The sequence below is a fragment of the Thermobia domestica genome, chromosome 8 (genome assembly GCF_964235325.1).
Source record: "Thermobia domestica chromosome 8, izTheDome1.hap1.1, whole genome shotgun sequence".
NCBI classification, from domain to species: Eukaryota; Metazoa; Arthropoda; class Insecta; order Zygentoma; family Lepismatidae; genus Thermobia; species Thermobia domestica.
In genome coordinates this window covers 136,007,174-136,033,682 of record NC_137461.1, presented here as the reverse complement: position 1 = coordinate 136,033,682, position 26,509 = coordinate 136,007,174, and the positions used below count along the sequence as shown (strand labels likewise).

Genomic DNA, 26,509 nt, shown 5'->3' with positions numbered 1-26,509 from the left:
AGGAGCATACTTAGCTACCTTATTCGCCATTCCGATTGGATCACCGTGTTGATAGAAGGAAAACCAGGAAAAGGAAGACCAAGGGTATAATATCTAGATGCAGTTACGACGAACAGACCTTATCAAAGTATAAAACAGCTTTCCCAAAGGAGAGAAAAGTTTTAAAATTTTCATGTTGCCCATCAATGGTTGAGGAGAGAAAGAAGAAGTCGATTTTAATCAATGCCGGAGTCACGTAACAGGAAGTATTGAAAATCAAAACTATGGGGAAAGTTCAAAAGTAAGTATTACTTTTGGGTTGATTAATTGATTTTATAGTTGGGATATTTTATAGTTAGTAAGGATGTCAGCAACGAACTTACTTTTGTGCTACATGTCATGATAATATAGAAGGTGCATCATAGACTGTAGAAAGACCTTAACCATGGTAAAATAGACATATTACAACTGTTTCGACAAGAAAAACGAATGACTGGTATTTGTTAAAACAACGTCAGTCACTGTTTTAACAATGTTTCTTAAATCAATAAATGTTTAAGTCCATACACAAGAGTAAGTCAAAAATTATACTCAATTTTGACATAACTCTTTTTACATTGCTCATACTGACCTCTGCCCTAATTTATTTTATTGTTACCTGTTGAGGTCATGCTATGAAAGTGATCCAAATTCCTTCATTTGTCTTCCTTTTGTTGCAGATAAATCATAGCCACTCCAATAGAAGTTTGCACCAAAGAGGAACAACAAGCAGTGATCAGGGGCCGCAATTCATCAAAGACTTTCGGCACAATACGGAAACAGTGCCTTGCGGCAACGGAGTGTCTACGGATTGATTGAGAAATCAAAATGGTCGCACAAATGTTACGCACGAGGAAGGAGCCGGACGACCATCTACGGTTACAAATGATGACAACATTGAGCATGCACATGACATAGTTCTGTTAGACAGACGAGTGACTATTGATGAAGTGGCAGATCGTCTGGAAATTATTCATTGTTCCTGATACACCTTCCGACCACAAAAACCCGATCACTGCTCGTTGTTCCTCTTTGATGCAAACTTCTAATGGAGCGGCCATGATCTATCTGCAACAAAAGGAAGACAAATAGAGGAATTATTATGCCAAGCTTTCATAGCATGACCACAACAGCATAGCAATAAAATAAACGAGGACAGAGGTCAGCATAAACAATGTAAAAAGAGTTATTTCCAAATTGTGGATAATTTTTGACTTAATTTTCGTATATTCCTTGAAAGTAGTAAAAATTATAGTCATTAACTTAGCAGCTGACGTTACTTAACAAATACATTAACTTGTAACTTCTTTGAAGTGTATATAACGTTTCCGTTATCTTGTTCTGAGTCATTTCAGTCAAAGAATTCTACATCCAACTCTCAGTAGCATAATTAATTAACCGTTACTACGCTTGCATTGCTATATATATTATAGTATTGAAAACTTAAAAGTTCGTCTTTCAGCCGTTGACAAGGAACAAAGATCTGAGCTTCAGGTGGCGCCCCAACTCTCACCTTTGTATAATTGAGGGTGACTCTTAAATTTGACTACATTAGAAAATTGCATAGTAATCTTGAACTGACTTAATTTTCTGTTCTTCTCTTGGAACAGACTATATCATGACCTTTGTAAGGTGTGAAAGCAGAAGTTTCTGATTTGTTACTATGAGATCTGGCCTCTGATAAATTTGACTTTCGAAACAAGCAAAAGTACGTATTAGATTATTTATTTATGTATTTATTTATTTATTTATTTATTTATTTATGATGGCAGACACGTGTTTGATGTAGGTGTTTAACTTGAGATATTTATAGATGCATTTAATGTATTCAAGTTCGAATGAATGTCAATATTGTGTTGTGGCAACAGCTCACTTAAATTTTGCATAGTCTTCGTTCCTATCATTATTTCCCTTCTTGTTGTGTTAGTTGAAAACTTTCTGCATAAGAAGTCATTTCATTTAACAGCTCATTTTTACACGGTGTCCGAGATTCGATTCCCAGTATAGCCACTCAGTCTCCATATAATAATTGCGAGAAACTAAAAGAAACAAACCAAAATGATTTCACTGCTTGATATGTTTTTCTTTCGTAATAGGTCTACATAATTAAAAACAATGAATCGATTCTATGTTATTGTCTATTCTCCATCTCTATACTATTAGGTCTATATATATAAAAAAAGTAGAAGTAACTGACTTATCGTCGCCCAACTCTAATATTACATTTATGAATATTATGAAAATTTCAACACCCAGAACGAATGGTTCGGTGAACACAAACCTTGTGAATGTGCAAGGATGTTGTAAGAGGAAGTGATTAAAGTTTCAGACAGATGGCGTCCACTTATGGCCGGCAGGTCCTCTCGTCTCTAATCGGAGTGGTACTCCGATCTCCGATGGTAATGCACTCTTGCAGGGATGCAGTGGATAGTGGTCAAAGTGAATAACACGTAGGGAAGTGCCAGTATGCTTCGTTGACATCAAAGGGCGCAATATGCGTATTGAGTGTGTTAGAACGGGGCAGAATCATCGGTCAACGGGAAGCTTGTTTGTCGTACCGCGAAATTGCTGCTCGTTCAGGACATACTGCGACGACATTGATGCGTGTGTAAAAGCAGTGGCCAGAAGAGGGTCGTACAAAGAAACGAGCAGAGAGTGGACCACGCAATGTGATCACATCAAGGAATGAAATGGCCATAATGGCCGGACAGCGACATTCAGTTTTGGCTCAACGCTGGAGCAGTGTCACATGTGTTGTCATATCTGCGTCAACTGTTAGACGTTGTTTGCTGAAGGCTGAAATGGTGGCTCACATACCGTTGCGACAGCTCCCCTTGACCAGAAACCACAAACGCATCAGACTGATACGGACACACGAACACCGTCACTGGTGTGTTGAATGGCAAAATGAGGTGTTTTCGGACTAGTCCGTTTCAACCTGTCCTACAGTGATGATCGCATACGCGTGTGACGCTACAGTGATGAGCGCAATCTGCCAGTTTGCATTATTGAGCGTCATAGCGAGCAAACGCAAAGAGTGATGGTGTGAAGTGCCATTGATTACAACATTCGATCATAACTCATCCGTATTCAGGGCAATCTAAATAGCAACCGGTATATTGGTGAAGTTTTAGATCTTGGGCGATACCCTATCTATTGGCAAATCCAGACGTCATATTTCAGCAGGACAATGCTAAGCTACATGTAGCGAGGAATGTGAAGCTTTTTACACAGAACGCCAGGTATCACAACTTCTCTGGCTTGTCCGGTCGCCTGATATATCGCCCATCGAGCATGTCTGAATATAGTTGGGCATAAACTTCTTCGTCACCGTCCGCTACCGGCAAATGTGGATACCTTGTGGACTCGCGTGCAAGTCGCGTGGCAGAATATCCCCCAGGAAGATATCAAGCACGCTCTTGATTCCATCCCAGGACGCATAGAAGCGCTGATGTCAGCACGTAGTAGAATCACAGGAAACAGATGATGTACAGTGCTGTAATCCTAATCATTTTAGTTTTGTCATGTACCTAATGTCTGGAATAAATTTCATTGTTTCATAGGTCTAGCATAGGTCTTTCTGGGTATTGCAATTTTCATAAACAGCAGTGTGTAAGAATAAATATGAAATTTGGACAGAATACCTCTTTTGATACGGAAGCAACAAATAAGAAAGGATTTTTTGAAATACGTATTCCAAAGGGGATTAAGAAAGGTTGAAATTATCTACCAAGAATTGAGTATCCCTCAAGTTACAGATGAAACTCTGCGCGTAAATTCTTCACTAATATATATATATATATATATATATATATATATATATATATATATATATATATATATATATATATATATATATATATACTTCAGTATTTTCAAGAATTCTACGCCTGAGGGGAAAGGAGGGACATTACCACACTATTCAAGTTTCCCTATCTTTATTTGAGAAAATGGCCAATAAATCTACTGTATTGTATATATGAAGCTATTTGGATATAACTTTATAAAAAAGTGTTTCAGCTCCACAAAAAGGTGTTGTAGTGATAGGCGATTAAATATATATATATATATATATATATATATATATATATATATATATATATATATATATATATATATATATATATATATATATATATATATATAAGAGGTAGAAATCCGATCTAGAAGGGAATCAACACAGAGGTGAGGATTCGCTTAAGTTGGAGGTATGAATTTTGGTAGCAAATCTCTTAATTAAATATGACCAAACACATAATTCAGTGTCCTCAGAAATTACTGTTCTGAAAGAGAAAACGGGGAAAATTTCAAAAATAATCACATTTTCTGTGTTATAGAGAAAATTAAAAAAAAAATACATAGAAATACATCCAATACTAGTCTAAATATAAAATTCATTAACCAATAAAGCAGAATGCAGTAATCAATGTCTTCATGTGTTTCCAAAAGTTATACGTATTTTAAATTAATGTTGCATATGTCTTATGTTTTCGATGTTGACTTCGCATATTCCTAAAGTCAAAAATGAATTTTGTGTGTATGTCATTGAAATAATTATTTTTTAATATTGAAAAAGTCGCAATCCTTTAAATTAACATCTGATAAGTATGAAATCTACGTTATTTGTTACATCATCACGAAAAAAAAAAAAAAAGACTGAACTGTTTGAAATGAATTTTCGGACATAGTTTACACTGTACTCGAACCTTATTTCACGATACTATTTTGACTAAAATGGGTATTCAAGGGGTTCAAAATGTTTTCCAAATATAGGGTATCTCACGAGTCCCTCAAGTTAGGGAAATGAATCTCGGTATGGAAACTCCTCATTAGAAATACTAGGAAACCAGACTCAGCTTTTTCGAAAATCTTGCTTCTAAGGGAATAAGGGGCCAATTTCTGTTATATTTTAATTTCAGATTTTGTATTCATAAGATGTCTAATGTGCGGAAATGTCCGAAACATTTGAAATTAATTTTCGGATAATGTTAAGACTTGGGTCTAACTAAATTTTTATCAGTTTGGTTTGACTGAAATATATACTATATATCCTAAAGGGAGGAGTAAAGCTTTCTCTTTGGCCAAGAATAGAGTATTTCACGATCTTGAAAGTAGGGAGATGAAACTCAGCATGAAAACGCATTTAAAATATGTGACAACCTGCGTGTAAATTTCCTTCTAGATCGAAATTCTATCTTTTTTTTTTTTTTTTTAATCGTCTACCCCTACAACACATTTTGTTTGAAGCTGAAACCCTTTTTATAAAGATATATCTGACTAGAAACAATAGTTTTATGTATACAGTAGTTTTATTGGAAGATTCAAACATTCAATAGAGTCATATCCGGAATATTTAATGACACATTTTTTTACGAGACTATGATAATTATATCAGTGATATTTCATTCACTGATCAAATACAGCATTTTAGAGTAATTTGCAAATATACTTCCTCGATTTTACAACTTGTTGCTATTCAATTTCATGCAGAATAACGCAATATTAAAAGAAACCATTGGAAAGACCTTTCAAGATTAACTACATTTATTCTGTGAGCACCAGAGTCACATACATCATACATCATTCAGTTGTTTATAATTCAAGTCCAAAGCGTCGGCAAAAACTGCGCAAGTCCAATGTTTAGCACGTTCCATGTCCCGTGCAGATATCTATGAATGTCTTTACAATTACATCTTTCAAGAGAAAGCCAGAGCTGTGCTAGATTCAGCGCATCTTCATCGCTTTTCAAAATCAAAATTTAAAATGTAACGACGTTTGCAATTTTTCATGTCTAATAATAGCACAAGTTTTACAATTTTTCCATACGAATATGCTTGGAAATGTGCACTTTTGTGAATATGTCTCTATTCTGAAATCGAAAGATAAGAATTAGTTGCTGTAAGCTTTCATGAGGTCCAATTTCTGAATTATTACCTAGGAGATGGGAGCTGACATTCTGGTCATTATCAGGAAGCATATTACGCAGAAGGCGCCAAGTACGCGGCTTGAAAAGGCATTGGTTGCTGGCTTTGTAATGTTACAAAGAAAAGATAAATATCATGTCTTCTGCCTTCACATGCATTATTCGGTATGATCACATATATCTACCCAATAACGTTATTACTTTTTCCAGTTTTCCAATTGCCGATTTAAAGTGGCACAGATCTTACTTCGTTTCAATTACAAACTGTATTTATTCAGCCCATTAATCTTTTCGTTTTCAATGGAAGAATTGTTTATTCAACGGTGTTTTCAGTTCTCATACTGGTATGGTAATTTTATATATGTTCACTTTTTTCCTTGTTGAAGAAGAACATATTCAATGGCCAAAAGTAAAACAGACCATATAAAAATGATTTTCCTTTGATTCCTTTTTAACTATAATATAGAATTTTATGTATTTTCTTTTTCCTAAACAGTATTTGTTTCACTGAATAAAGACTATTTAAAAATATTAAGTGCATAATGAAGGTCACTAATAGTTTTTAAGCTATAGGACATTGTAATGCAATGTTCTGTGAGCTATAGTTCCAAATTTTTCACTATATCAGTAAGATGAATTATTTATATAATATATGTCATCGCCATGTGTAGACAGAATCGAAATTGCTTTTATACTTTACTTAATGATGCAAAATACCTTTGGAATACTTTTTGGGGTCTTTATAAATGATATATTATTTCCTCCCTTTTATTTCTGTTACCCAACATTTTGTGTGTTCGTGATGTATTTCTTGATGTGTGCACTTTTTTGAGTGATATTGTTTCTGTTAGATTCTTTCATTTCTTGCTTAGTAGCGCTAACTTGCTCCCTAAGTTCGATTAAAACGATGTTTGAAGTTATAAAATTTAATATTAATGTTAACGGTAGTTGGAGTTAGGTTAGATTCATAAATTGTATTCTGCTATGTACCGCATTTGTCGACGCATAAGACAACCTTTTCTCTGAAAAGAACTTTAAGAAATGGGTGCGTCTAGTATGCCGATGCAGAGGGGTTTTGATATTTCAATTTCCACATGTTTCCTCGATTCTGTAGTGTTTGAGCCTTCCTTACTTTCTTACCGTGTGCAACTATAGTCTCGTTATGTAGAGGTATTCAGTAACCCAGAAAATATCACTAGGTCTTTTCAATTAACATTGTTTCCTACCAAAGCTATGACTGTATTAGCAAATAGCATCTATAATCTTATAAAAATATTTTTTCCAAAAAAAAAAAAAAAAAAAAAAAAAAATAGATGAAGAAAAGGGATGCGTTTCTTATCATCGGCTAGATCTTTTATAGAAGCACATTAAACTTTGACCTACGTCATCTTCTACACAAGATATCTAGGAAGATATGACCCCTGTACCTTTCCTGTGCCAAAGACGGCAGTTTTCTTAGTCGTACTTAAATTATCTTTGCTGACATTATGTTGTTATTTAAATATCCACTGTTGTTCCTATACGAGGATGTCAAAACACGGTATGTCATTTTTTGGCCATTCTCTGACTTTTCGCTCCGGTAGTTGGTAGAGGTCTGCACGGGCCGGAATTTTTAGCCTGAACCCGGCGTGGCCCGTGAATTTATAATGTGAGGCCCGACCCGAGTGCGAAATATGTTTTAGCATTTAGACCCTATATCGTTGTACAGTATATTTACAAAGTTAGGCCCGAAAAGGCCCGAGAAATAAGGTTGTTATGTTTAAAAATTTACGGCCCGAGCCCGAAGTCATATATGCGTTGTAGACCCGAGCCCGTGCAGACCTCTAGAAGTTGGTCACTGAGGTCGGTATGCTGAAACATATTGGTAATGACTTAATTAGAAATTCCCTACATAGCAGTATGTATTTCATTTTCACCAGAAACTGAACGTATTTTAAATTTAATTTATAAAGTCGTAATTTGCTTGACTGTATAAATATACGGTACATATCATGTTTTGCCATCCCCGTGTAGATTTATGTTGAGTTGGATGGTTGGCTTTCATAGGTTCGTTATTTTAATCCCTTGTAGTTCCATCGTCCTGTTAATTGAGAACCTACTCATGGTGATATTATCTTGTTGGTTTTTAAGGAGCTTGTTTTTTTTTTTTTTTTTCAAAATTCAATTATATAAATTTACTCTGTATTTCCCGTATATATTTCATTATCCGTCCGTCTGTCCGGATAAAAGACATCTCGATAACTACTTGATGGATCATCATCAAGTTTGGCAAGAATGTAGTGGGTCGAATCCGTGGATGGAGGTAGTGGAGGGATGATCAACCATTTTTGGTTTTTATGTTGATTACTATAGAGCAAAAACGATAATATATAGCGAGAAGCGGTATTCTACAATCAATTTAAGCGTCTCAAGAATATATTCCATTTCTATTCTAACCACTCTACTAAAATCAGAAGTGGTAGATAATAACTATTACTATTTCCGGTTTGAATATTTATATTGAGAAAATATCACGTGACTCTGCTACTTGTTCATACAAACAACTCATCAATTGTGTATATTGGTCGTCGCTAGGGGAGGGGTGCACGCCGGTATGCCAATGGAATAGACCAGTGTTTCTCAAAGTGTGGGTCGCGGACTGTTTGTAGATGGGTTGCGAGAAGTTTTCCTTTCAATTATGATTTTTTTAAATGCAGAAACATATGCTGTGAAGTACTATTCAGAAAATGAAAATTGGAAATGTTTGTTAATGAGACGAAAAGTAAAATGTTACACAGAGCACTGCCCTGTTAAACAATCAGTAGAGATGCTGGGATAGGATGGAAAGATAGTGGGTGAGTCAAAATCTGTTAGTGGGTAGGTCATTGCGTCGGAAGTAGTATTATCTCTGTGTTACCTTTGTATGAAAACACTTTAACCCTCTTTGCGCATGCGTACAGTTTCATATTATATACTTATTGTGAAAGAAATTTACATTACATTTGCTCGATAGGCATAGTCTGATATTATCTAAACTGGTGCTATTGAAAGGAAGTACGTAATCCTAAAATAAGCATATTTCCAATTTTTATTGAATGATCGTAGTTGAAGATAATTTTGAAATTTCCCATGTTAATTTTTTTCGGATGTGCAGTTTATCCCCCTGAAATAGTCTTTTGATTGGCATGCTGATTGTTCTTTTATTGAGTCTCTATTTGTCCCTCTTTTTAATCAACAAAACATGAGAAATAATTTTAATAAGTTCATTTCGATTTAATTTTTTTAAACAGCTTCAGGGGTACACAATTAAATGGCTAACTGTGTCTACGGGTAGTGATGGGTAAATTCCCGGGAAAATATTTTTGGGGAATGTTACCAGGGAAAACTCACGGGAATATTCCCAAAATGGGAATATTCCGGGAATTTATGTGTAAACGAAAGAAAATTGCATTCTATTACTATATTGATTTAAAAATAAAATTCCTTTTTTTCTCACAGTATATTTATTACTGTTGTCTCCAAAGGATTCTCTAAATGTATATTCTGAAGAGTATTATGTTATTTTATTACAGTTAGAGAATACGTATAAATGTATATTTATTTACAATATGTTTTGTCCGAGTAAACATGTTGAAAATCATTTGGTATAGGAAGTCCACATACTTTTACACCACTAAACAGTTTAAATTTATACGTAAGTGTATTTTCTAAACTTGACCCTGCTACTGATATTATAAATATATTAAATTTTTAAATGTTATAAACAAATTAAGTTGGGTAACTGCCAGAAAACACATGTCTCACAATTTTATCAACATTTGCACATACATATTTATGTCCACAATATTTGCAAGATACTGGCTTTTTGCACTTAACATCGCCACGCACGACCTTTCTTCCAACCCATATCTCGAAGTTTCATGCGTTAATTCACATGTAAGAGAAGCCTGAGTACCTATTCAGAAGCTCTGAGTCAGAGACAGTAGACAGACAACGTCTATTACTAACGATGATTCGGGGTGTATTGATAGTACTTAAACTCTATCTCTACAGTATTTCTAGATTACTTTACTGACTTGCTGCTTTTCGTTTATAAATTAGTATTTTTCTACTTTCTAATACAAATGGAAATGGAAATTTAAAAATCATATTATTAACTACAGATGGTGATCAAAAAAATGGAAACACCTGAACGAAATTACAACTTACCAGATTAATATGGTGTCGGGCCACCTTTCGCCTTCAGAACAGCCTTGATGCGACGTGGGATGGAGGCATAGAAGTCGTGAATGGTAGCAAGTGGAATTTTACACTATTCCTCGTGCAGGGCATCGGCCAGTTCTGTGAGAGAGGATGGAGGTGGAAATCGTCGCCGGAGTCGTGTTTCCAAGACGGACCACAGATGTTCAATTATGTTGAGATCTGGGGATTGGGCGGGCCACGGGAGGTGTTGAACTTCATCACGATGTTCCTCAAACCACGCTGCAACAACGCCAACTGTGTGAATGGGTGCATTATCATCCTGGAAGATGGCGTCATTGTCCGGGAACAACATTATGTTGAGATCTGGGGATTGGGTGGGCCAGGGAAGGTGTTGAACTTCATCCCGATGTTCCTCAAACCACGCTGCAACAACGCCAGCTGTGTGAATGGGTGCATTATCATCCTGGAAGATGGCGTCATTGTCCGGGAACAACATCCGGACCATAGGATGCAAGTGGTCTCCTAAAATGGCGACATAATCGTTGACAGTGATTCGTCCGCTAAGTGTGACCACAGATCCAATGAAAACCATGATATGGCGGCCCACAGCATCACCGAGCCGCCGCCATGTTTCACAGTTTGGCGGAGACACTGCAGATCATAAGCTTCTTTGGGCGTTCTCCGCACATAAACACGGCCCGTGGTTGGGAATAGGGTGAAGGATGACTCAACCGACCATATCATACGTTTCCAGTCCTGAACGGTCCAAGTTGCATGGTCGCGGCACCATTTGCGGCGTGCAAAAGCGTTATGGTCCCTGATGAGCGGTTTGGCCCGTGCAACACGACCCCGTAAGTTCATGTCATGTAATTCGCGGCGGACTGTGATTGTCGAAACAGGGTGGGGGAGGTGCTGATTGAGTTCCTCCGTCACTTGCTCCGCAGTGGCACGACGGTTCTGCGTGACAATGCGCTTTAATACCCGGCGTGACCTGTCACTCATGATTTTCTTCCGCCCATTGTTCCGCTTCCCGATGTGGTTTTCCCGTGTGTTGTGTAGGCCGTCATCAGCTTCGACACTGTCCTACGCGACACACCTAACACAGTAGCCATGCCGTCACACTCACTCCACATAACCGCGCACCAACAATTTGCCATCTTTGAAAATCTGAGAGGTCTCCCATTTTACACTACCTCCGTCTGCTGCAGCCACTGAACACTGCTGTTCCACTGCGCCTGATGTAGTATGGAGACCGACCTAACACACCACCACCAGCGGTCCGGCGCTGCGGGCGCCACGACACCACTGCCAACCCATACATCTGATGTGTTGCCAACTACAGGTGTTTCCATATTTCTGATCACCGTCTGTATTATATAAAGTAGAGTCAACGAATTTCAATATTTTAGCCTCCAAATTATTTAAAACCTAGTAGTAAATGAAAATAAATGAAAATAAAGTAATTAGTGATACAGTTCTTATAATTTAGAAAATAAAGTAAAGAAATGAAAATAAACTTCTTCCCGGGAATTTATATGCCAGGGAAAAACCGGGAATATTCCCAATTTTTATTTTCCTTCCCACCGGGAATATTCCCACTGCCCATCACTATCTACGGGTACACGAGAAAAAAAAAAAGGTTGAATAGCACTGCTCTAAACTACCAGACCACTACATTCATAAATTTACATTACAATTTAGTTTGAAAGTGAGATATTTACAATAGACATAAAAAAGAAACCAACTAAATTTGGATTTATTAAAATTTAAACATCTATCTGTACTTTGTAGTATTCGTGGTCGCTCGGGTGTTCACAACATCCCCAAATAAATTTTATGTTAATCACTCTTACGGACTGCTATTGAACGAAGTGGAATTAGAGATATCATTTACAAAATTGAACTGCTTTGAAATACACCATCATTTCCTAAAATGTCAATGTGAATTTGAATAAAAATTAAGTGAGCCACAAATACATTTTATTATTTAATGTGGGGTCGCAGCAACGACAAGTTTGAGAACCACTGGAATAGACAATGTAACAACTATATGTTAGTTTCACTTTAGGGAAACATGTTTTAATGAACATGATAGATTAAATCAGTGGTTCCCAATCTTTTTTGACTAACGACACACTTTACTGAGCACCCATGAATTACGACACCCTTGTTTGATTTATTATTATTAATAATAATGTAAATTATCATAGTGTAAGCCTACAACGTTTCTTACTGAGCATTGTTGCTACCGCTGGAGTAGTTGACCGGTACAATCTGTCTCAAAATTAATTTTAACTAATTACAAGCATGTTGCCTACTTTCCCTTCTCAGGGGCGGAATTTTTTAAACGTTTTCCTATATTTTTATATGCCGAAAAAAAAAACGAAGCTACTTTACTCCCTCACTTAGGATTTTGTTTTTCAAAAAATACTTTTCTGTCTCTTCTTTCCGTGACAAGATGAATATTCCGTCCAAATGTAATGTTTCTAATGTATAATAGTATGGCCTAGGCAAGACCTAAGTGACTCACTTCTATGATTTTATATAATAGTATGGATGAAAAACAAATCTTGAAAAATTCCTTTTAAAATATGGAGGGCATAAAAAGAAGTATTTTTCATAGACATAAGCTTACTACATTTTGCTAAATTTCATTATACACTTACTTTTCGGGGAAGGGGGCTGCAGTGGCTCAGTAATATAGGGCACATAGGGTCTCTGGTTTGATCCCAGCTATTGCCAAATGCGCTTTCTGGTGAAGGAAATACCATGTTTCTCCTGTCTTGTCTCACATTTTCACTCCGCCATTTCATTCATTATTGTCTCCAACGTTTATCTTAACCTCGGTGCATAATCGTGGGACGTTAAAACTAGACGTTTGCAAAAATAAAAGTTCTTGAACATGATTTGGACTTTTCTTTCTTTTTTCTTTTTTCTTTCTTTTTTCCTTTTTTTTAGAAACAACTTTTGGACATAGTTTAACATATCCAAAAATGTCCTGAAGTATTCCACGATTGAAAAAAAAAATAAGAGAATGTCCTCAAATGGTAATTAATAGTACCTGTCTCAAGAGTGTTCAAAATGTACACTCATGTCCACAATGATCGTCGCATATCTATAACTGTTTTCTTGTAAGAATATAATTTGATAATGACTATGCAGGGTACTTTTAATACTGATACTATGTGTATAATCGGGAAATGTATACTGGTGATAAATTTCATAGAAAAAGAATTATAAATACGAAAATTATAATGAGGTAAACAAAATGTCGCTAAATGGACAAGAAAGTTTTATTTTCGTTTTATTGTTCTTATTTACTGCTTTTTTGACATGAAATTTTCCAATACATGTCTTTGCTGATTATTCACATACTAACATTATAAGAAATATCGGGCGAATTCGTTATCAAATTGTATTTCTAAAACAACATATTTATAGACATGCGACAATAATTTTGGACACGAGTGTACATGATCTTCAGATTTGTCCGATTGGTATATGGACACAGAAACGACTTTTAAACAATGTTAGAATACTTTAAGCACTTGCAAGACGTTACTATCTGTGTACTAATAGGACACATAAGTTATTTAGGTACATTTTAAACACTCTTAGAGCAATTCCAATTAACCGCTAATATAGATCAGAGCCGTAGCTAGAGGGGCCAGCAAGGCGGTTGCCCCGGGCGCTGATAGCACGAGCGTGCCAAACGAGCAAGAAAAAGGAAAAAATGTTGGAAATGAGTAACAATGCGTCGCCCCGAAAAATTTTTAGCGCCCTATTAAATCAATATTGTTGTCGGTTTGAAAATATATAGATTTTGGAAAAAAATTCTTGCTTGCTCCGCTTGCAAACCAAATGTTTCAATAAGATTCAATTTTTTCACTTATTATTTAAAGAAAGTTATTATATATGATAATAACGATGTGATATGGAAGGTGTCGAGTACTCACTTATAGCGTACATTACCAGCGTTTTCAAAATCAGAAACGGTCAAAGTCTGAAATACGTGTTCGATATTTTGATGGTGATGAGTTTGCTTAGTTAATCATGCTTTTCCATCCAATCGGATTAATCACGACGGTGAGAATGAAGTTATGAAAATGAACAGAGTGAAGAGACACGCAAGCTGCTGTTTGCTCTGAATATTAAAAATGAAGGTAAACAAGGGGAATAATAACACAATTTCAAACTTGAAACAGTTGTGGAATAGGGGCTTAAGGAGTTAGAACTTAGCCCAACGAATTTCGTCTTTTCCAAAGACTAATCACTACCAGTGATTTTTTTATTTCACTGACATATGAAATGCTCCCAATTTGAAGGAATATATTGCGATCATTTCTCCTCCAACTACTTGTATCGTCAGGATATACTTTTGTGCATACGCATCTCGTTGTCTGATATTTTTTTTATCTATCTACTTACACACAAAACTTATGCACACATTATATATATATATATATATATATATATATATATATATATATATATATATATATATATATATATATATATATATATATATATATATATATATGTTGTATGTGTGTGTGTGTGTATTGTGTTAGTGTATTTTTAACATGTTAATTAGTAATAAGTAACCTTGAATTAAATCTTTCATTTATTAAGAAATTAAGTAATTACTACAATTTCAAACATATGCAGTAGCAAAATTATATTTTGGATTTTAAATATAAACATTAAACATGTTCTTCACCTCCATTGATCAATATTGAGAAACTCGCAAAGAAGGCTCCTTCTAAATTTCCGTTACATTTCACAAAGTATTTTTTAAAGTAAAAGAATCGAAATTAAATACCTATTTGTGCAGTCACATATAGAATAAAATTATTACAAAAATTTACAATTATTACTGGAAATTAATGCTGTCACCTATTTCGAACATTAAAAAAAAAAAAAAAAAGTTTCTAATATATTGAAATTTCATTTCTTATCGATAGTATGAAACATTGTAAATAGTAGTAAATTTCCATAACTATTATTTTCCAAGTGGACGTGTATACAACCAAAGGTAGTGTTGTCAAGTTTAACTGAAAGCCCAAAATAAGCCTCTTGAAAACAGCTCTTATTTGTAATGCATACATAATGATCGCTTCTGGCTATTGCAATGATCTGTCCAAGAAGCTTGATAAAAATTCAGGGTAGCATAACAACAAAAGCTGCTTCTCTTATACGTAAAAGGAAATAAAGAAAAGAAAAAGGAAAAGATTGGTAAGGTGAATTTAGAGGGCTCCGATTTCTACTTCACCCCGGGCGCTGTAATCTCTAGCTACGGCTCTGGTTAGGATGCATTCTAGACGTTTCATGTTCACAGATAGAATGCTTCAGGACATTTCTGAACACGTTAAACTATAACATATAAACAATAAACACTAATACAAACAGTCATTTCTAAAAATAAAAAAGAAGCGAAATAGATTCTTATTTTTTGCGGTACATTAATTTTTTTTCTCGAGATGCATTTGCCGAATAGATTTATATTTTTAAATTTATTTGTTGCATTTTTATAGTAGCAGAAAAGTATGAAGCATAAAATTAATTTGATTAAAGTTGATATAATGTTGTGATTTACGGAAGATGTTTCAAATTTACCAGAAAAGAATGAGTACTTCAAGGTTAGCAGGTGGTGGTGTAAAACATCATATATCTTCCCATAGAAAGAGATCTAGTCATATCACTGAACAACTCTTTTTTGCCCTTAGAATGTTTCACAACTCTTCAACTATGACTTGCATAGGGCCTGAAAAGTATTGGATGCAATTTTGTTCTGCATAGAGTTTTATCTTGCTTAACAATTCCCTTGCTTGTGACAACTCTTGCTTATTAAGTTCATTATACAGCAGTTGGTTTATTTATTTCTTTAATTGTTTATTATGCTCTTATATTTGATTCTTTTCAAGTGTTTTTCTATGTATATTTATTCTTTCTCTGATTTCCCACCATTTCATTAGGAATCTTTGGTGCCAAGTTGAAATGTTATTTTATCATTCTTTAATACACTTTACTCTACTTATTACGTGCACAACATTATGTAGCCCAGTGGTTCTCAACGTGGGCGTTAACGCCACCAGGGGGCGCTGGAAAAAAAACGAGGGGAGGGGATTGAGGACTCCTAGAACGGTAACGAATGAAAGGATTGAACCTACACTTGACACTATATTTCATGTAGTGTAGTGTAGTGATAGTTGTAGGAATGTATGAGGTTTCTTGACGAGTTACTCTTTCTTATTGGACGAAAGCCATTATGCATTTTAGATTATATATATATATATATATATATATATATATATATATATATATATATATATATATATATATAGACAGAGTAGTCAAAATAAGTGTTAGAAGCCAATATTTCGCGAACTATACATCAAATAAGAAAAATGTTAAGTCAATATATAATACAGAGGGGCGTAAAAATGAGTCAAACACGAAGTCCCCCCCCGCCCCTCATTTTGGGGGGCGGGGGTATACGTGAAATTTTCAAATGGGAACATAGGTTGAGTGATACCTCGTTCGAAAGAGCTTGGAAAATTGAATATTTTTGTAGGAAACAATTTTTGATATGGGGCACCGTTTTCAAGATGGCCCCCCAAAATGGTCCTGTATCAGATAAAATTTCCAATACTTATAAATCAGAAACGGCTGAGTAGAAACAAAGAATGAAAAAGGAAAAAGCCATAGGCAACGTGGAATGGTATTGTTGCGGTGTCTTAGGGCCCCCATCATGGGGCCCCGGGACCAACTTGAAAATTTTAAATGGGAATATGGGTCGAGTGATACCTTGTTTGATAGATCGTGGAAAACCAAACAGCTTAGTACAAAATTTGATTTCGGGCAAGCCTGTTTCAAAATGGCCGCCGAAAATAGTTATACATTCAGATAAAAAGCGCAGTGTTCAAATTGAGTGTTACGCGCCAATATCCAGCGAGCTATGCATCAAATAAGAAAAGTGTTAAGAGTAAATCATGTATATACAACACAGACGGACTAAAATATGGGTTAAACATGAGGTTCCCCCGCCCCCCATTTTGGAGGGAAGGGCGTAGGTGTAATTTTCAAATGACAACATAGGGCGAGTGATACCTTCTTTGATAGATCGTGAAATACCAAACAGCTTAGTACAAAACTTTCAAATGCGATTTCTTTCAAATGTGTAACTTTCAAATGCGATTTCTCTAAAGCACTAATTTTTGACTTAACACTTTACACACCCACCCGCCATATTATTTTGTGTACGTGAGATCCTTACATTATAAAGTTTCAGATTAGTACCAAATTTATTTTGATCACTTCCCTCAGTGATCAAATGCAAGTTACGTTCAAAAAGTAAAAATCATTCCAATATTAAAACGATTAAAACAGTTTGCGTTGTACAATACACAAAGTTGCAGATAACAGTCAGTCCCCGAGAAGAGAAGACCTCGCAGAACCAACCAGGGTACCGTATATATATATATATATATATAAACCAATTCAAGAAGGCCGTTATTATGGTTTCTGGCAAAGGGGTGAAAGCTTCAACTGTTGTAACTTCAAACTAACCCGTTGATTGGAGGTCCTAAATATCGGGGCTCAAAGGGATTTGTTATGGTATTGGATGCACGACGGCATTTTGTTTATCTTGTAGCTTGTAGGTCTATTTGTCAAAAATTAAGTCATAATTTATCAGTTTCCTTTTTATTCTTGTATTTTAAGTATAAAAAAACAATCGATTGCATGAAAACATCATAGTGATATTTTTCTTTTAAAACTCGGGTTTAACGCTGTTTCAGCACCACGGTTATATGAGACGTGGAACTACAGTTTAAATTCGACTTCGAATCACTTTACTGTGTTTAAATGTCAAGGTTCTTCCACCAGGGATCGAACCCAGGATTCCGTGTATCAAAGGTGCTCAAGCTAGCAACTAGAATAATGGCGAAGACTTTGTTGAAGGAAGTTATAAAGAGGTAGGTAACATATTGAATTTGTTTTTTTGTCATAAATTCCGACCTTACTAATAATAAAAATAACAATAGTACTTTCCTAATCCCAACTATATATAAAACCACATGAACTAACTGACATAAAATAAAGGAGTTCCAGTTGACGTGGAAAGTTGAAATTTGGCATGATTATAGCTTTTCGGGACTAACCCACGGAAAAACTGCCAAAAGTGAATATTTTAAGTTTTAGGGGGTCTAAAAGAAGGATGAAGAAATTCTCCATATTATTTAAATGGACCTTTTTTCGACCTTATAATCTCATATATTAGGTACTTGGAATAGGAATAAAAACTTGAAATACAGTACGCTTGTACATTTTCGTTAGCGTTACTCAATTAAGTCATCAAATTCAAAACTTCCAACTTTAGAGTGGTCTTATGGGGAACTGAAAAATCTTTCCCATGTTATTTATATGGGACATCTTCTGTACCTCAAAATGTTTAGGCACTTTCGGCACGATCAGAACAACGAAATTTGGCATCATCGTAGCCTTCTAGGACTAACACACAGGAAAATTGCCAAAAGTGAATATTTTTAGTTTTTAAGAGTGGGATGAAGAAATTCCCCATGTTATTTATATGAATTTTTTCTTGGGATACAAAATTTTATCTTTTAAATCGTTGAAATAGGAAAAGAAACTTGAAATTCCGTAGAATTGTGGGTCTGAGAGATGCGAGGGTGTAGGCCAAATGAACGCGGGGATCTAGGGGCAAAGCCCCCAGCTGTGTCCAAATTCAATAAATGTTAAGTGCAAGTGCACGAAATTCACTTTGATGCAAAGGCTGATACTTAAGAGACGCGAGGCCGTAGACCAAGCAAACGCGGGGGTCTGGGGGCAGGGACCCAGCTAGCCAAAGGCTAGTCCTTATTATAAAAGCAGAACATCTTAATATGTATGTAATGTTATGCACAGTTGTCACAACAGGTATTATTCCCTGTACTGCCTGCCTACCTGACTAATAAATGGAGCTAGCATACAGCACGATTTTAACATATAGCGTACAGTAAGTGAAAAACTTGGGGTGAACTAATAATAATAATAATAATAATAATAATAATAATAATAATAATAATAATAATAATAATAATAATAATAATAATAATAATAATAATAATAATAATAAAGACAAAATGAAAGAATAACTTTATAAAATATTTTTTAAAGTACGTATGTAGCATAACATCTGCTCAGATAAAAGGAATTAGATGATATATACTCTGAATGACCAATATGCAAAATGTTTCTTAACCTTCTTCCTCAATTCGCAGTGGCGCGGTAGCTCAGTGGTAGATTGTTCACCTGTGGTGCTTGGGGTCCCTAGTTCGATCCCAGCTCGCGCCGTGTGAACTTTGTGGTGGACGAACACCATGCTCGTGGGTTTTCTCGGGGTTCTCCCGTTTCCACCCACATTCTTCATTCCCCCATTTCATTCCTTTCTCATCATCACCGTCTCCTTTAGCCTAACCGGCATGACCGTGAGATGCAAAACTTAAAAGATTTCATTTTCTTCCTTAATTCTTCTCTGGACGACAAATGAGACAATTAGAATACATTTTCCTATTTATTAGCATGCAGAAGTTCAAAATAATAATAATAATAAAAAAAGTAAATACAACAGAATATTTTTTTTTTTTATGTTACGATGGATAATGCCCACATCATATTATAACTGTGTATCATACAGACTTACGAAGTTAGATATGAGGAAATAAAATATATATATATGATGTCTATAAAAATTGTTTACTAAGTACTTTTCTTTATTTCTTTAAAAGAATGCCACTTCAAGGTCTGGTTTCAATTAGCTATCTCACCTGTTGTTATAACTTTATAATAAAGTTTCTTCTACTTCATAAACAATCCATTCCCTCACGGACATTGTATTTTTTCACACAAGAAATTAATAATTTCCATATATTAAAACCTAGTACCGGTATTACTTTCCATTTAGTGGATAAATAGAGGTAATCCCAAAATACTGTTCAATCCATCTTGAACTAAACCTATAGACCCGAGTTTTTATCAACCTGAATGTCGAGACTCCTAAGGGCTCATGAGAACAATAGATAAAGAGTCGCAAAATGAGGTGAAAAAATAAACGTAATTAGAACCTAGTAGCAGAAGAATATATATTTTTAAATATTTTAAACTTCTTATTTTGATAAACCTATTTATATTTCCATACTTACTGTGAAATATAGCAAAGAATAAGGACGTAAAGCATCATTTAAGAAACATTTGTAATAAAATAAGAATAAATATATAACTGATGGAAAACTATATATTGAAATACAAAATCAGCGTAAACAATCAGCGGTAATAATCAAAAAGATTATTACAAACCGTAAATTACTTATGACGGTCATTAGCAAGAAACTGTGATAAAAGGAAGGTAATGATACCAAATAAGTTAAGAAATCCTGCTATAGACTATTGAGAATTTTTTTTTTAATGATGTAGATAGTAAATTAATGTTAAACTTAGATATCTAAATTTTTGATAAAAATTTACATATTGTAGCTATGGTGTAGCTACATTATATTTCGGGATTGAAATCTTTGAATTAATACATCCCACGGTTATGCCGGCTAGGCTAAAGGAGACGGTGGTGATGAGATATGAACGAACTTACGGAATGAAGAAAGTGGGAGGAAACGGGAGAACCCCGAGGAAACCCACGCACACGGTGTTTGTCCACCACAAAGTTCACTTGGCGGGAGTTGGGATGGAACCCAGAACCCCAAGCACCAGAGGTAAACACTTTACCACTGATATTTCAGGATTGACATTAAAATAGAAACTATAGAAGAAAAATGACAGGAAATAAATCATCTATTGAGCAAATCATCTATTGAGTTTAATCGCTGCATAAGTTCTTCTTGCACACAAGAAGTTTCTAGACTTAATCCGCCTACCCTCTAATATGATAGTTTTAACTGTTTATAATATTTGGTATTAATTTCTACTTATTCTATTTAACGCAATTTATTGGATCCTTCCTATTATGTCCAAGAGTATGTTGGCTTACAATTAATGATAAAAACTATTGATTTCCGATTATTCCTGTACTATATTATCTCGTTCTACCGAGATTCCAATGCGTCTCTGAGAGTCATCCAGCTTCATTAAAGTAGGTAAATCGGGTAACCTGGAGAAGTAAAAGGGCTGAAGTAGTATGGTGCTGTCTAAAATACCTCCACGAGTATCAACATCAAGAAAGCGTGGAGCATTTACTTTTACGTACAGCCCTTGGACTTTCATGGTCTGTCATGAAACGGATGCAATACTTAGTGTATTTCTTTTTTTATTATTATTATTATTATTATTATTATTATTATTATTATTATTATTATTATTATTATTATTATTATTATTATTATTATTATTATTATTATTATTATTTAAATACCACATTGCAACAACAACCACTTGCAGAATGTAGAAAGTCAAAATTTATACAATTTTAGATTTTACTTGACAGACTATCAATTTCTGCCCAATTGACTAGTTCGTAAATAGTGGCTATCTAAGTTCTTGAGCTACCCACTTATAGCAAATAAAAAGAACAAGAGAAATATATGAAGTTTCGCAAGTAGATAACATATTGTTTACTCAAAATTTAGGATTAATTTAAAACTTGGGAAGGAAAATTTCCTTTTTAGTGGTTCAAGACAAATAAGGTTAACATCCAATAAATCAGAAAAAGTGTCAAATGAAATTTCGTTTCCTAAAATGTGGTTCCTCCTTTACATTACAAGGTAAAGTTTTGGTTCCACTCGATGGTTACTCTCCGCCATGGTGATTCCTTTTTTCGTAAATTTCATGGTTTTCCCCGTAAGAAGAATATAGTCATGGCTTTTGGTCTAAAAGAACTAGAACATAAAAGCAATCACGGATGAATGGAATAGATACACTTTCTAATACACAATAATAATCGTTACTGCATTTAGACTTTTTAATATTGACTAAGAGTTATACTTGGAAATTAAACTACTGCAGCAGTTTGCCAGAATTAACAATTTGACACAAAATCAAAGTTGACTAAAGGCAGGGAATTCGTATTATTATTCAGTTTAAAATCTTTTGTCGTCGCAAATACTGTCGAGGAATTTGAAGTTTAAAATATATGAAATGATAATTATACCTGTTGCCCTGTATGGTTGCGAAACATGGTCGCTTACTTCGAGGGAAAAACGTAGACTGGAAGTATTTGAGAACAAGATCCAAAGACGAATATTCGAACCCAAGAGGAATGGGAATGGGGAATGGCGGAAACTTCAAAACGAGGAAGTGCATAACTTATACCGTTTACCAAACATTGTTAGGGTCATCAAGTCTAGGAGGCTAGGTAGGTAGGTCATGTAGCCAGGAGTAGAAGTGGAGATGAAAAGGTAGCGGGACGGTAGGTAGTGGCATGACGTCAGGCCGTTCTACCTGCATATCTTTGCCCATTGTAATTTTTTAGGAAGTGGGGGACGCCGTACATATTTTTTTTTGAGGTGGGAGGACGGCATCCTCCCGCGTTCCCCCTCACTTTTACCCCTGCATGTAGCTAGAATAGAAGAAAGAAGGAACGCTTTCAACATTTTAACTGGAAGTCCAATCGGAAAACGACCATTAGACTTAGGCGCAGATAGAAGGACAATATTAAGATGAATCTCGCAGAAATAGGAATAAAATAGAAACTGCATCCAGCTGGCTAAAAACAGAAGTCAATGGAGAGCTTTTGTGAACGCGGCATTGAACCTCCGGGTTCCATAGGCCATAGAGTTTAGTTACGCATAGGCATGAGCAAATTTAGGGAATTTTTGTTTTTATCTGCTTCGGACTGTACACAAATTTTATTAAAATTATGTAGAATACCAATAGAAGTACTGATCACCCATAAACGATACAAACTAATCATTGAAATTGAAGTTAAATCATCTGAACGATTTATAGAATCTATAATGAAAGAACTGCACGTACAGAAAAACGAAACACGAACACAAAAGTACAAATAAATAAATAAATATTTCCATTCATACTTCACACGAACTATGGGTATATTTGCATTAATAGCAGTGTCGCTTGACAATATTAAGAGATTTGGAAACAATTTGCAAATTATTCTCACCTTTAAAAAATAATTAACAAGGTAGGTAAGGATCCAAAACAAACGTGGAATAAAATACGAATAATAAAAACTGCAGGAGAAATAAGAGTTGTTATTTTCCCCTAATTTCAAATATATCGCTCAATAAAATATAGCTATATACTCTTCATCTAAAATATAATATAACGGTATGCATTATTTTCTCGATTATGAAGTATCGTTTTATTTCAGTTGAAGATTAAGAGAAATCATTTTAAATTTTGTTCTTGAGCTTATCCATTTTGATTAGTTTTGTAGTTTCTGTTCTCGATCCAGATATAGTCAATGAGTTCATTTCTTAGCCAAAGTAGATTATTAAGGACAAAAATCACAATTTGAGACTCTACGAAGATCAAAAGCCACGTAACGATATTTTTTTCCTTTCAGAATAAATCATTATTGGCACGTTTATTTATATAAATTAAATGCAAGGGTTCAGTGAAACGTATACGTATTGTGTAAGTAAGTGGACCGGAAGTGTTGATTCTCTAGCATCATAAGAATAAGTAGCTTTTGTATATCTGCATTAGAAACAGGCATTAATTTCAAATCCTATGTGATTTACTTGTATTTCATCTGCTTTATTTGTTTACATTTCAGTGCACACTGCTTTCTATCCAAATCGATGTGTCATCAAAGTTTAAAGGGGAAAAAATCTCAGTGCGTGCGTGTAGCTACTTCGGACTGTTGTTTTAAAAAAATCACGGCTTACTTGATTACTTGCTCTTTACACATTTAATACAAATATCCCGTCACTTAATACTTAACGCTGTCTTTTTTTAATATATTACCAAGCAATCCATTGTAAGAACTTCTTTTAATGTTATTTTAATAGGTCACACAGTTTAAAAGCACTTTTCCTCTCTTCACGTAATCACTAGAATTGTCATGTTATACTCACGCACTCATAAAAGGTTCACAAATGTTGGTAAACATTGATCCTCCTTCGTGGATAAACTGTTTCAACAAAGCAACCACACTGACATAATTTTTAATAATAGCAAAAAAGTTTTTAAAAAATATTTACCTGTATCTATAGCAAAGGGCCACATCGTCCCTCACTGTGCACCAGCCAAGGCAAACTGGCTTTCCTCTGTAGCATCGCAACTAAAGAGCGAGAACCGTCACTGAGTCACGTGTCGCGACACACGAGTAGGAGGAAGACAAATCGATCATTCCTTCATTCCACCGAGAAGACAACTAAAAACCATATGGAAACTACTACCCATTCATAGATCCAAGCATCATCATCATCATCATTTTGTAATATCTTCTTTTTTAAGAGCGTTGTTATCCATAACTGATGATAAATTTTATCAACGATGACGAACGGTCACTGCTCTTTCCACATTCTCGTACCTCGCTCCCTCTTTTCTCCTCTAGAACCGCGGTAACCATTGCTTCCCAGTAGCTCTTTAGAACGCTGATATGCTATGTTGTGTACATTGCTTGCTCCGCCTTCGGTCAAAAAACAATATTTATCGCCCAAGATGCGCCACTATTACCAAAGCAATCTATTATTTTCTGTTTAATCCGATTCTCTTACGTTTCATGTCCTCTGCAACTTCCAAGCCTTTTTTTCTCTGTCTTTTTCTTTCTTCAAATCGAGTGCTCATGGAACATACGTATGTATAGGTATTCCTTGGATTGCATCATATGTTTACAAACATGTGATACGAAAACACATTATTATCTGATTCCAACATATTCAATGATTTAGTCATGTTGAAAATATTTACCATGTACTTTATAGGCCCATACGCAGATAAAAGGTTACAGGGGAAAATAGAGTGGCTATAGCGAACAATGACGATTTCAGATTTTCTCAGGGGGGGGGGGGATTTCAATACATTGCGGGTGGAAAGTAGTATTATGAAATACTGGGGATCTTCATTCAGCATGTTAGCATATATAGTTCCGGGGAGAAATTTCGTGGCTCCGGTAGGGGAGGAAATATCCTCCGGGCCCCTCCCTGAGATCATCACTGATAGTGACCCTCCACTTAAGTTATAGTGGATAAAATAGCGTTTGTGTGATTTGATCATACTTTCCAAATGATAAAATATTACATGGGTGTGAGGAGCCACGGTAGCTAAGTGGTAGAGCGTTCATCTCTGGTGCTGGGGTCCCTGGTTCAATCCCAGCTCACGCCGAGCCGAGAGAACTTTGTGGTGGACAAACACCGAGTACGTGGGTTTCCTCCGGGTTCTCCCGTTTCCTCCCACTCTTCGTTCCACCATTTCATTCATTTCTCATCATGACCGTCTCCTTTAGATTATCCGGCATAACGATGGAACGTAAAACTGAAAGATTTCATTTTTTTTTTTTACATGGCTGTGTTTATAACCCCCTTTCTCATCAACTCCTGTATCCAGGTGCCTATGTATATATACATTTATACACCGTCATTTTGTCTTCAGTAAATACGTTAAAAATACTCGGACAACATTTTATGTATCTTGGAATTCTACACATTGTTTTAAACAGCAGCACTTCGAAATTGGTATAGATTTGTATTAAAATGTGAGTAGCTACATAAAAGAAGAATAAGCACATTTCATTACATATGGACACTAAAAATACTATCGTGTATACACGGCCGGCGCTAGGCAATTTGACGCCTCGTGCAATGGCATCGTTTTCCGCCCCCCTCTCTCCAGAAAGAACAAATTTTAAAAGCCACGATTTTAAGTGTATTAACACATCATGAACAATGAAGGGGAAGGAAAAAGTACTAGCACTCAGAAAGGTCTAAACACTACAATACAATCTCGTTGTTTATTTTTTTCTTTAATAATCTATTCTGTTACTGAAAGATAAAGCAAACACATCTGCAGAGAAAAGGAGGTAATAATTTTTATAGAATTCAATATCGAGCCTCAACTAGCTTATTTATTTATTGATTTTCCTTCTATATATCTGTTAAATTAAAAAAAAAAAACTTGTTACTACCTTCAATGATACGGAATTTGTGACAAAGACAAGAGTAGTTTTCATATCAAAACTGTGATAACTAACGAAATAAAACAGATGTTCACTACTGTTCGAGAATTGAGTTATTTCATTTGACGGCAATCAAGCAATTCATGTTGGGATTTGTTTGATTATTTGCTTTAGCACTGTCTATGTGATAAACCAATACGGCCTAAACATGATTTATGAATATAGTATTCAAGTAGATCAGCTTATTAAATTTAATAAGAAGTCTGTTTCCGACAAGAAATATTTATTTTAAATAA

General features: G+C 35.1%; 1 protein-coding gene across 3 annotated transcripts in view; it reads right to left on the bottom strand.

Moving 5' to 3' along the window:
* Positions 1-26,509, bottom strand: part of LOC145693226 (protein timeless-like) — a gene marked incomplete at its 3' end in the record, with an annotated part of 196,877 nt that overhangs the window by 89,530 nt on the left and 80,838 nt on the right. The window contains 1 exon segment of one of the 3 annotated variants that reach the window (XM_081769024.1): positions 24,298-24,817. In XM_081769024.1, coding sequence (XP_081625150.1) covers positions 24,298-24,322 — 25 coding nt within the window. 3 annotated transcript variants of the gene reach the window in all.